The following is a 12,779-nucleotide window of genomic DNA, read 5'->3' as shown; positions in this document are numbered from 1 at the left end:
ACACAGTGGATTATCTCCCAACAATGAAAATGAGGGAACTACAAACACAGCCTCAACCTGGAAAACTCACAAATAACGCTGAGTGGAGGAAACAGGACACAGAGAATACACATGTTATGACGCCAGTCAGATGAAGTTCAAAACTAGCAAAACACAGCTGCGCTGTCTGGGGAGCCACACAGCGATGGGAAGAACAAAAGAAAAGCAAGAAAGTGATGATTATGAAGGTTGGGTGAGATGGCGCTTCTTGGGAGGCAAAGAAGGGGCACATGGAGTGGGGCGGCGGGGGGCGGGGCGCTTCTGGAGTGCTGGAATGTTCTATTTCTTGAACTGGGTGGTGTTACGTTGGTGGTAATCCTTTTTTTTTCTTTATATTTTATTTGGTTGCATTGGGTCTTAGTTACAGCATGTGGGATCTAGTTTCCTGACCAGGGATCAAACCTGGGCCCCTTCCATTGGGAGCACAGAGTCTTAGCCACTGGACCACCCAGGAAATCCCGGTGATAATCCTTTGAACTATGTGTGTATCCTGAGCCCTCTTGCCTGCATCTGTTAGTGCTCTCGAGAGAAGGTCAAACAGGGAAAGGGCGGAGGAGGGCAGCAAAGGCCCGTGCGCCTACCACTCGGTGTAAGTACTTGTGGTCATAGGCGCCGATGGGCTTCCCGTCCAGCAGCACTTGGCCCCCCTCCAGGGGGTAGAAGTTCTCCAGGATGTTGACGCACGAGCTCTTTCCGCTGCCCGATGGCCCCACGAGCGCAGTCACCTTTCCTGGGGACAGGCTGAAGGAGACGTTCTGCAAGGAACACGCAGACACGAGGCGGGGCCGCTGGCTCACTCAGAGGCCCTGGTCTCAGAGGCCCCGGGCACCCTTCCCAGCCTGCCCCACTGCCGCCGCCCCAGAAGGCTCTCCTTTCTAGGCCTTGACAGCACTTTTATACTCGTCTCCTTTGCCTGGAATGTTCTCTGCAGAGAGCCATTGGCTGGCTCCTGCTCCTTGTTTAGGTCCCAGATCAAAAGTCACTTCCCCCGAGAAGCCCTCTTGGACTAGTAGTACCATCTCTGCAGACTGCCCCGATTCATTGCCTTCCTAGCATTGCTCTTGGAATCCTTCTGTTAACGCTCTGCCTTCCCCAACAAGAGCCCAACTCCAGGAGTGGAGGGACTCTGCTTTTTGTATTCTTGGCTGCACTGCCACGGCCTGCCCTGTAGGAGGTGCGAGAGAGATGGGAGGAGGGAAAGGATGATTGGGGGTGGTGGTGGGGGTACTCAGGCCCTCTCTCACCTGCAAGACTTGGGTGTGGGGCCGAGTGCGGTAGGTGAAGGTCACGTTCTCAAAGTCCACCCGGCCCTCCAGGTGGTCAGGGGCCAAGCTCCCGTCATGCACCATCGTTGGCTGCCGGTCAATGAACTCAAACACCTTCTCAGCGGCCCCTACTCCTTGCATCAGGCCGCTGTAGACGGAGCCCACGGACTGTGGGGGGAGGAGAAACATGTTCCTGACCCATTGACACCCCAATCCTAGGTCCCCTTCACCATGGTACCAGAGGGATGAAGTGGGTGCAGAGAGAGCAAGAACACAGCAGCAGGTCTGACAGGGGGGCATGGTCACAGGAGGCTGTCCGAGCCCCACCTGCTTATACAGCAGACCAGGACCATGATGCAAAAAATGAAGACAGTGATAAAAAATACTGATGCTTTATGTGTTACAGCTAAACCTCACCACTGTCCAGCAGGGTAGGCCTTATCACCCCCCAGAAGAAGAAATGAAATTGCAGGGAAGCCAGAATGTAGCAGAACAGGAATTGGACCTTCCTCTTTCAGCTGCCACAGAATTTTTAAATTTCGATGATAAAAACAGCCTTAAATGTATACTATACATTTCCTTGGGTAAAAATATACACAAGTATAAATGTGAATAATGACTCATTTTACTGAGTGCATATATGTCTTATGAGGTAGCTGCTATCATTAGCTCCTCTGTGGTGATAAGGAAACCGAAGCACAGAGTGCTCAAGTAACTTCCCCCAGGCCACACACATGGAGAAGCAGCAGAGCCAGGATTCAAACCCCGGCATCTGGCTCCTGAGTTCAGGCCCTTATGACCTGTGACTGCGGGTCCTGGTTGGTGAAATGGGGGTAATATTAGTGCCCGTATCATGGTTCTGTGAAGACAGTACTCAGCACATAGGGAGCCCTCAAAACACCACAGCTGTTAACATCCAGATAGAATTACTCATATTAAGACACAAGTGCTGTGTAGACACTGTCCTCTGTCCCTCATCCCAGAGGTGGTCCCGGTTATCAGGAACTGTGTCTTTCAAGTCCTTTCTCTGTGCTTTTACAAACACATGCAAGTACATAATTAAATAATTTTGAGACGAAAGAAAACCATGAGATCAGCCCATCCCTATGACTCAGAGACTAGCTTTTGCACTAATTCTGTGTCTTGGTGTTCTCCGCACCAGTGCACACAGCTCTGCCTCGCTCCTGTGGCTGCTGCCTCGTTTTTGTAGCACAGACGCACTGTTTGTGGCATACGGATATACCGTATTGCCCAATCGCTGGCTAACAAGCATTTAACTTCTCACTGTTATACACCGTGCCACACTGGAATCCTGGGACACATGTCTGCCCACTGCTGTGGATGTTCCTGAAGCATGGCTTCCTTGACGCTGATTCAAATGACACTGAGGGTCTGACTGGAGCTAAGGCAAAGTGCGGTCTGCAGAAGACACCAGCCCGCCCCTGACCCCCACATCTTTGGGCTTTTATCACTGCAGGACACACAGGCTCTACCTTAGTGCTGGAGGGCTTTGTGGGGGGGTGGGGTCGGACCAGAGAACTAACACCCTCACTCTATGCATCCTCTGGAAGTGACTGATGGCAATTTAGGCACAAGCTCCACAGCTCCCTCATCTCAGGACCTGCTGGTGGGAGAAGCCAAATTAAGAGTTAATCTACAAGGACTTCCCTGCCGCTCCTGTGGCTAAGGCTCCATGCTCCCAATGCGGGGGGCCCGGGTTCGATCCCTGGTCCAGGAATTAGATCCTGCATGCTGCAACTAAGACCAGGCACAGGCAAATAAATTTTAAAATAAAATTGAAATACTGTATGTGTGTGTGTGTATATATATATATATATGATATAATCCACTTAAAAAACAAACCCACTCTGTTCTTTTTTCATAGAGCTGCTCTTTAAAGTGGGTTAAAATAAAGTCAGACCATCTGGCTTGGAACTGGGAACCCCTACGAACATGGGGGGGCAGGTCCCTGAACCACTCTGAGCCTCAGCTGCTTTTTCCGGGAAGTGGGGACCTGGGGAGCACTGGGCCTCATACAGGTGCTCAGGGGCATCTTCTGAAATAATCTCTGTTGCTGCCACTCTGCTCTGCAAAGTTGCTGTCCCACGTTAGTCTCCTTGTTGGTATTATCATGTCCTTTAGGAAGAAATGCCACCTCCTGTGGACCCTGGAGCACCCCCATTCAGATCCCTCCCCCTCACCTCTCCCTCCTCCCCGGGACCCCTCCCTCCCCCAGCCAGCCCCTCACCTCCATACAGTCTCCCAGGACAAACTCATAGATGATGAAGGAGATGAGGTTGCCACTGGTCATCTGCCCCGAGATGACGAGGTGGCCCCCGTAGTAGAGGATGCTGACCTGGACCACAAGCAGCGTGAGCTGGAGGGCAGACGGAAAGCAGAGTCTGACTCACGGCGGGGCCTTGACTTAGGTCCACAACCCCATTCCCTCTGTCCCCCCGCCCCACAGGCTGCAGGGGAGGTGAGAGCAGCTGTGGACTCTGCACTCACAGTCACAAACTGCACGTCCAGCCAGCGGCAGGGACGGCCTCCCACGAGCTGGTGCCCCTCTGTCACTCACACCCTCCCCACCCCAACTAGGGAGTTCTTCCCTACAAAGGCCCCCTGCTGGAACAGGCCATGAGCCTGGTCGGGAACAAGGCTTTCTTTGTCAGGCCCTGGCGTACACACACACACACACACACACACACACAGTTCCCAAGCGCCTCAGCGAGGCCAAGCTGGAGCTATTCGTCTCCTTCTTATTGGGAAGAGCGTGGTTCAGAGAGGCTGAGTCCCTTGGCTAAGGTCACACCGCAAGCCAGGCCAAGCAGATGAGGTCAGTATTACCAGGAAGGAGGGGCTGTGTCTGGGGTGTGCTTGCTTCCTGCCCCCTCTGGTGCCGGGGGAGTGTCTGTGAGAGGAGTGGAACCTGCATACCCGTGACACAACCCACTCGGGGTCCCTATCTGCCCCTCCTCATTCCAAGCCAGTGATGCTGGGTCGGAACTAGACCCACAGCTGGACCACAGTGCCTTTGCACAAGCAGCAAGAGGCGCCCTTGCTGGTGGGCAGATTGCCAGGAGACTTGGCTGGCTGGATTCCAGGCCTTTCTCCCCTCTGGCTGGACACTTTTGAGGAGGGATTGCCCTGGGTGGGGGGAGGTCCCAGAAGGTCCTTATCCCCTGCTTGTCTGTAGACCACCGGCTCCTTCCTTGCCCTATATCCCAAACCCTCCTCATGCCTACCCCAGCTCTTCCCCGACAGCCCACCCTCGGGTGTGGCCAGCACACAGTGACAGGCCCCACATGCTTCTTCTCCAGGAGGGGCTGGAACGCGTCCCCAGGGAGTGAGCCGGACACTCTAGGACCTGCCGGGAAGCCGCCCAGGTCGCATCCCCAGGTGGCTTCGGGGTGACTCCCCACCTTGGCAGGGGTGTCTCCCCAACAGGGAAAAGAAAGTTCCTGCCCAGCCACCCCACACCCAGGTGAGAGGTAAGAAGGGGTGTCCTGGGCGGACATTCACAGGAGTCTACATTTCTTTCCAGAAAGATCCTCTGAGGACAAGCAGAAAGTCGGGACAGAGTCAAGTGTCACACCAGCATGCAGGGACCTGGGCTAATGTACTGACTAAGGGGTCCCCCGTCTTTGTGTCAGACCTGCCCAGGCTGGGGGCACGTACCCCGCTGCCCCAGACGTAGTACATGTAGGCTGCGGCTTCCTTCCTGTTCAGCTTGTACACCTGCTGCAGCTTCCGCGAGTACACCTCTGCCTCCTCCTCCTCGTTGGCAAAGCTCCGCACTGTCTTCATGGCGCTGATGGTCTCCTCGGCCGTGCTGCTGGCTCTGGCCAGGGCACTCTGGACCTCTTTGGAGAGCCTCTATGGGTGGGAGTGGGGACAAAGAGAAGGAGACCTCAAAACAGACAGGCACACCCTCTGCCCGAGCCCCAGGTCTCTCTGGGGTTTTCTGTCTTTAGTTGGTGTCAGATCTATGCAGGGAGTTCCAGGGACAAGGGGATGAGACCTAGCTCCCCTTCCTCCCCCATCTCCTTCTAGCATGATTTGCTGAGCTCAGACAACAGACTCCAGCTGGGATTTGGGGGTGAGCTCCTGAGCCTCTATCTCCTGAGGGATGGGCCACTGATCGTGAAGTTATCTCTAGTATTCAGAGGAAGTTATGCATGACCATACATAATCTTCTCAGAAAACGAGTCTTGATACCTGATCCTGAGCTGGCATAAGAGCAGGGATGCTCTGGATGGTTGTTCAGGTTGTATACTGCACAAGAAACACTACCTATTAAGGAGTCACCATTTACATCCAGAAACATACATTATGTGAGAGACTGAAAACTAGCACAGAGATTCCAGAACTCTTAGCTGAGTTCTAGATGGTGGTGGAGGTCACAGGCTATGAAATCTGCCCACATCGTGTGCTTATACCTGGAGATGGATGGCTGAGAAGTGGTTCCAAGTACATGACCACTGGACTGCTGCCCACAGAGTTCCGGAAGCAGTCCCTGGGCCTCGCTATTCAGGCTCTGCGACAGCTACCACACTCAGAACTTCACACCAGCCAGGAAGGCTGCCCAGGAGGCTCCTTGGCATGTCTCGTGACCTGCGAGTCACGCCCCGGCCCTCAGAAGGACGCAGTGTACTCAGGCTCAGGCACCCGGGAGGAGCCACACTGCCTTGAGTCACGTCTGGCTGTGGACGATGTGTGTGGCTTGTGGCGATGACTCAGTGATGGCATCCTGTACATGGGGTACAGGTACGAGACCTAAACAGGGCTTGCTTGAGGCCGCACCCCTGAACCTGAAGGTGGAGCCTGAGGCATGCACAGAGGCAGGGCTGCTGTGATGCGGAGCGCTCCAGGGCTTCCTGGCCCCTCCCAGGGGCTGGCAGGAAGGCAGGAAGGGTGGGGTGGAAGGGAAACTGCTGACTCCAACTCATATATTTACTTTCCCTCCTCTGGGATGAAAACAGCGAGGCCAGTGATCCAGAGCTGCGGGGGAGAGGGCCCTCCTGGGTGATTGGGCTCTGCAGGAGGGTGACACAGTGGGCTGTGGGTAATGGATTCATTTAGGTGCTGGCCTCAGGCCGTGGGCACTAAGGGTCCTGACCAAGTGGGAACCTCAGGGTCCAAGCGCCCTGCTCAGGAGCACCCCTGTCCCCCTCAGGCCTGGATCACTGGGGAAGGGGCTGCCTGCACCTGCCTGCACCCACCCCGGGGCCCTGAGAGCTCAGAGGCACCCACCACTGTGGGAAGCAGGAGGAAGCTGAGGCCGGGGCCTCGCTTACAGGCTGATCCTTCTGACGGCAGTGCTGGGGGCAGCCAGAGGGGACTGCTGCTTGCCCATCACTGCATCGTGGGTGAGGGCCTCGATCATGGGGGCCTGGGTGCCTCCACCCCCCGCCCCAACCTTGAAAATACACTCTATAGAAAGAGAGAAAACTTTGCATGCAGTGAAGCCCAAACTTCCCACAAAGGCCTATACCATCTACCCATCACCTCCCGGCTCTCTCCTCACTTCTGGTTCCGGCCTCACCAGCCTTCCTGAGGCACCTCAAACACGCCAGTCACGGTCCCACCTCAAGGCCTTTGCAGTGGCCGTGCCCTCTGCTTGGAACGAGCTTCCCCAATATGTCCACCTCTTTACTCAAAGGCCACCTTCTCAGAAAGACCAGCTTAAAATTGCAGCCTGGGACTTCCCTGGTGGTCCAGTGGTTAAGGATCCACCTGCCAATGCAGGGGACACAGGTTCCATCCATCGTCCAGGAAGATCCCACATGTCTTGCGGCAGCTAAGCCTGTGCAGCACAACTACTGAGCCTGCACCCCAGAGCCCGTGCTCTGCAACAAGAGCAGCCCTGCAACGAGAAGCCCGTACACCACAACTAGAAATGGTCCCTGCTCACCACAATGAGAGAGCCCAAGCTCAGCCATGAAGATGCAGCGCAGCCAAAACCAAAATATATAAAAACTTTAAAAAAGGATAGCAAAAGACATTTAGCTTTAAAAATAAAATAAAACTGCAACCAATCCAATGCTCTCTATTATGCTATTTCTTTTCATTTATCTCCTTATCTCCTCCAACTTTTATTGTATTATATATACCTCTAGTCATTAAGTCGTGTCTGACTCTTGTGACCCCATGGACTGCAGGCTCCTCTGTCCATGGGATTCTCCAGGCAAGAATACTGGACTGGGTTGCCATTTCCTTCTCCAGGGGATCTTCCCGACCCAGGAATCGAACCCGGGTCTACTGCATTGCAGGTAGATTCTTTACCAACTCAGCTATGACTGTATTATATATTTCCATCATTATCATTGTTGCTATTTATTGGCTGGCTCTATTAGAATATAAGCTCCATGGGAACAGAGGTCCTGTCTGATTGATGTATCCCAGTGCCTGGGACTTAGTAGGTGCTCAGGAAACATTTATTGAATGACTGAATGAATGACTGAATGCAAACTCAGTTTTAAGACAAGTCCCTCGCTGGCCCCCAGCAGCCCTCTGAGCCCACCCTAAGGGATCATTTGAGAGCTGCTGGTGGGGGACCCCAGTGGGGATCAGGCGGGGCCTACCTTGTAGTACTTGCCGTAGATGTCGGACACCATCATGATGATGGGGAAACCCATGAAGGTGACCAAGGAGAGTTGCCACGAGAGGCTGAACATGAAGACCACCACACCTGTGACCTTAACCGTATTCCGCAGGAAGATGTTGATGTTCTGGGAGACCAGGTCGCTGACCATGGTGGTGTCCGAGGTGAGGCGGGAGATGAGGTCCCCTGGAACACAGGCCTCTCAGCTCCCTCTGCAGTAACAGGGCCACTGAGGGCGGGGGCGGGGGACCCTTGGGGAACTTGGACCTTCCCTGTCTTCTGGGCTGGTCTGCAGTGGGGACAGGGTGAGTCGACGGCCCTGAAGGCTGCTCTGAGTCCAGCCTTTATCACCAGCATCTGGTTTCAGCTTCACCATCTCCCAGAGCACAGAGGAGGCAGCTGAGGCTCAGAGAGGGGAAGAGTCTTGCTCAGTGCCGCACAGCATGGCTGTGACTGAGCCAGAGCTGAACCCGTGGCCCCTCCCTGTCACTGGCAGAGGGGCCACTCCCCTCTTCAGCCTTATGGTAATAACCATCTGAGCTATGGAAGAGAGAGGACCAGACCGCCCCTTACTGATGGCTGGATACTGGGCTAAGACCTTGACAACAATCCCGTGGGGCAGCTCCTGTTATTGTTCCCATCTTACGGAGGAGAAAACAGAGGCTCAGAGAGGTGAAGTCAGGGATGGGGCCTGCACCCAGGCTGGGCTGCCTCAGAGACTGGATCTCGGCCCCCTGTTCTGTCCTGTCTCTCTGCCCTGCTCACCCCCACAGGCCGGGGGAGTCCTGGCCCATGTGCGTCCCACAAGCCAGCGGGAGGTGAGGCCTTGGTTGCTTCAGGGACAGGGTGGCCTGGCCAGGGTTCTAGAGTGGCCACAGCTCGCAGCAAAACCTCAGACCAGCTCCCCAGGGCTCAGGGGGGCTGGAGGCCCACGCCAGCCACCAGGGGCATCCCCACCCTGAACTGGATGGCAGGGAGAGTCAGCAGACTGAGAGCACTGATTCACTCAGTTAAATCCTCAATGCGGGGCAGGCCCACCTGGCCGGGCCCAGCCCCAGGTCGCCCGAGGCCCCCGGGAAGACCAACCTGTGCGATTCTCGTCAAAGAAGCTTGTCTCCTGAGACACCAGCGAGCGGAAGAGACGGTTACGGAGACGAATGTTCAGTCTGGCAAATATGAGGGTAAAAATGCCGCCCCGAATACCTGCGGCAAATGAGCTAATTGCAGATAAGAGATGTTATGTATAGCACGACGTCCTTCCGGCAACTGACCCCTGCCCCCCACTGCTCCCTCCCCACTGCTGGCAGGCCAGGGCCTTCGCAGGGGCGAGGGACCCCAACCTTGAGCCCACTCTCTGGGGCTGGCACTGCCAGGGGGTCACCCTGTTCCCAACAGGAGCCCCCAAGGTGAGGGCACAGGGGGGACTTCTTTCACTGTGGGCGAGAAGCCCAGCTCCACCCATCAGGCCTCTTGCCTTTCCAGAACAGCACAGACAAAGCTGGCCCTTGTTTCCTGCCTGGAAAACAGCTGGGGGTGGGGTGGTGCTGAAAGGGGAACCCCGAGGACTGAAGTCATTTTTAGGGACAAGAGGGGTGTGGCTCTAGGGTGGGGCTCAACCAAATGGGCAGAACTAAGCCAGTAGCTGGGTTGTTGGTTACCATGGGGACCAGCTGAGGGACAGGCCTTAGCCTCCCATCCCAAGGGGCGTTTCTTGGGCCTCCGTGGCCCCTTTTCCTCTCAGGAGCAACCTCATCCCCCTTCGCAACTGCAGGCCTGGTGGGTGGGGGCAGGCAGGGGTCGCTACCTGCCGATGGCCAGCACACACATGACGATGACGGCCGCGCTGAACTGCTCCATGCTTTTCTGGATGACGATGCCATCGATGGCCCGGCCAGTGTAGTAGGGAAGGAAGGTCTCTCCTGCCGGAGACAGGGCAGGCTCATGGGGGCGTCTGCAGCCAGGAGGGGGCTCTGGAAGCCCCCAGACTACCCTCACTGCCTACTCCACTCGTGGGGTTTTCTCTTTCTGCAAATTCCTGCTTAGTAGCCAGGCGGGGAAGCGGGGAGGGGGCCCCCTCTTTTCAGAGATCAGGAACATGGGAAATGTGAGTTATTCAGTTTATACTGATTGGATCCTGTTATCATGAATAATGGCTCCCAGACATGGAGAACACAGAGCCATGGGGCTCCTGGGTGATAGTTCATCCCCTCTGCACGAGGACTCAGAAGGTGACCCTGTTATCATCCATTTTACAGGTGAAGAAAGTGGACCGAAAAGATGAGCTGAGGCTCACCCAGTCAGACCACCAATTGATGGCTGAGAGCCACAAAAGTTCACTTCTTTCTTCTCTCTGCCAGAGGGTTCAGAGTCCAAATTCTAGAAGCTCAGAAGATGTTGATGTTCTGCTTCTGAGCAATGCTAGAACCGCCACCCCACTGCTCTTAGTCGGGCACTTTACAGCTTGCCAGATAATTTCTTACCCATGTGTCTCACTGTATCTTCACATCGATCCTGGGTGTGGCGGAGGGAAAGGGGCATCCGGCAGAGATGTCATCCCCATTTCACTGAGGTGGAATGGGAGACTCAGAGGGGCTGAGTAACTTGCTTGACATCACACAGCAATTAAGAGGATGGCAGGATGCAAACCCAAACCAGCTTCCAGTCTGGGACTCATTCCTTGTGCCTTCCCTCCCAATAACTTGGAATGAATGGCCCACTCTCATGGAAATGATGGACACGAAACGGGAGGTGGTCAGACCAGACTATGTCCAGTTTTCACTGCCGCTCTTTCAGCAGCCACAGCCTGGGTCAGCACCAGGCATAGAGGAAGCGCACAATAAAAGTCAACCAATGCCCTGTGCAGGTCTGGTGGGTCCCTCCCCAGTCCGCGCTGCACTACTGGCTCAGCCAAGACAGTGAGGCCTTCCGTGGGGTTCTGGCGCCCTCTGCTGGTCTTGGCGCAGGAACCACAGGGTGGCTACAAAGCTGGCCTCCATCTCCTCTGCCCTTGGCCAGATGGGGTCTCCAGCCAGAAGTTCTGCCCCAGCTGAATCTCTGCCTCAGTTTACCCACGGGGAAGTAAAGGGCCTGAGGAGCTCCAGCAGAATTTTCGGTCCAACAAGCACCAGTGATGGTATTAACCGCCACAGACGTTCGTGGAGCCCTTGCTGGGTGGGGGCGCTGAACTAGTAAGCAGGTAGGCAAACTCTTTTGTTGAATCTGCCCAAGAACCAGGTGAAACTCTCCGGTCTGCCAGCAAATCTTGTGGCTCTACTTTCAAAATACTTCCAGAATTTGCTGCCTCTCCCTCTACTGTCCCCCCTGGCTTTGTCAACGTCCTTTGGATGGTCTCAACTAAGTCTTGGTTCTCCTTGCCGCCACCTTTGTCCTCATCAACCTGTTCTCCACTCCCAGCAGACAGCAGGACCTTGTGAAACCCAAGTCAGATCGTCTCATCCTGGATCAAAGTCCTCACAGTGGCTGACACCCCCTGCATGGCTGGCCCTGGTACTGAGCTACTAACTTCTATTCTCCCTTTACTCTCTCTACTTTTCCTTTAATAATCAGGCAGCTTTCTGCCTCAGGACCTTTGCATAGGCTGTTCCCTCTGCCTGGACCACTGTTACCCCAGATAGCAGCTCCTTCACCTCTTTCAAGTCTCAAATGCCTCCCAATAATCCTATAAGTGTAGTATTATCATTCTTCCCATTTTACAGATGAGGGAAGTGGGGGTCAGAAAAGTTAAGTCGTTTGCCTAAGGTTATTATAGTTAGGTTGCTGTGAAATCCGTACTAAAGAATTGAGGGAGACACTCATCACTAAAATTAATCTTTTTTTCACACAATGGGCAGTTTTCCTTTTAGATTATAAGGTTTCAGAAAAATCTGGGCCCTACTGGATGCTTACTGATTGAAAAATAATTGTTAATCACAGTGTGTGTGCATGCGTGCTCGGTCGCTCAGTTGTGTCCAACTCTTTGTAACCCCATGGACTGTAACCTGCCAGGCTCTTCTGTCCATGGAATTCTCCAAGAATACTGGAGTGGGTTGTCATTCCCTTCCAGGGGATCCTGTCAACTCAGGAATCGAACTCATGTCTTCTGCATTGGCAGGCAGATTCTTTACCACTGCATCACCTGGGAAGACCAATAACCATAGTCTCTAACTTTTGTGAAGTACCTAGTTTTGCCAGGCACTTTGCTTCACCTCATTTAATTTTCACAATAATCTGGGACCTCCCTGGTGGTCCAGTGGTTAGGACTCTGCACTTCCACTGCAGGGGATACAAGTTCAATCCCCAGTCTGGGAACTAAGATGCCCTGCGGACAAGTTCAATCCCTGGTCAGGGAATTAAGATGCCCTGCGGTGCAGCCAAAAAAAAAAAAAATTCACAAAACCCTGACAAAGCCCTCATTACAGGATGAGACACTGAAGTTTGGCCATAGTAAGTAAACTCAACTAAAACTATCTGAGACTTCCCTGGTGGTCCAGTGGTTAAAAACCTACACTTCCGAGGCAGGGGGTGCAGCTTTGATCCCTGGTTGGGGAACTAAGATCCCAGATGCTGTGTGGTGTGGCCAAAAAAATAAAACCATGAGTGAAGTTGGGGGCCTGTTCTCAAGTTGAAGCCCTTGACCTCAACATAACCCTACGGGCTGGCACAATCTGCTCGGCTGTGTTTTAGGACATCTGTATCCCTGAGCGCACAACCGCTGACCACAGCACCCTGGCAGGCGGGGGAAACAAGGCCGTGTGGGAGACAGCTGCCAACATGGGCAGGATGGCCGTTCACTCATTCATCTGCTCAGTGAGTCTGATTCTGTGCCCGGTACTGGGGGCCCTGAAGGAGTCAGACCTGACCTCTGACCCCAA

The 12,779-nt window shown here is 54.3% G+C and overlaps 1 protein-coding gene across 9 annotated transcripts in view; it reads right to left on the bottom strand.

The window, feature by feature from the left end:
- The window catches only part of ABCB9 (ATP binding cassette subfamily B member 9), a 42,391-nt gene that overhangs the window by 7,223 nt on the left and 22,389 nt on the right, over positions 1-12,779 (bottom strand). For 3 of the 9 annotated variants that reach the window (XM_086347436.1, XM_086347434.1, XM_086347435.1), the window contains exons 3-9: positions 9,713-9,827; positions 8,995-9,125; positions 7,889-8,094; positions 4,983-5,180; positions 3,553-3,681; positions 1,284-1,472; positions 621-794 (exon numbers count right to left, since the gene is read on the bottom strand). In XM_086347436.1, coding sequence (XP_086203562.1) covers positions 621-794; positions 1,284-1,472; positions 3,553-3,681; positions 4,983-5,180; positions 7,889-8,094; positions 8,995-9,125; positions 9,713-9,827 — 1,142 coding nt within the window. Of the gene's footprint in view, positions 1-620; positions 795-1,283; positions 1,473-3,552; positions 3,682-4,959; positions 5,181-5,743; positions 6,118-7,888; positions 8,095-8,994; positions 9,126-9,712; positions 9,828-12,779 lie in introns of those variants that run through there. The other 6 variants (XM_086347438.1, XM_086347439.1, XM_086347440.1 and 3 more) reach the window with 4 other exon arrangements.

Source organism: Bos grunniens, chromosome 17 (genome assembly GCF_055505025.1).
Source record: "Bos grunniens cultivar Pamir isolate PY7600 chromosome 17, Bosgru_T2T1.0, whole genome shotgun sequence".
In the NCBI taxonomy this organism is placed as follows: Eukaryota; Metazoa; Chordata; class Mammalia; order Artiodactyla; family Bovidae; genus Bos; species Bos grunniens.
This window is presented reverse-complemented; position numbering and strand designations above follow the sequence as displayed.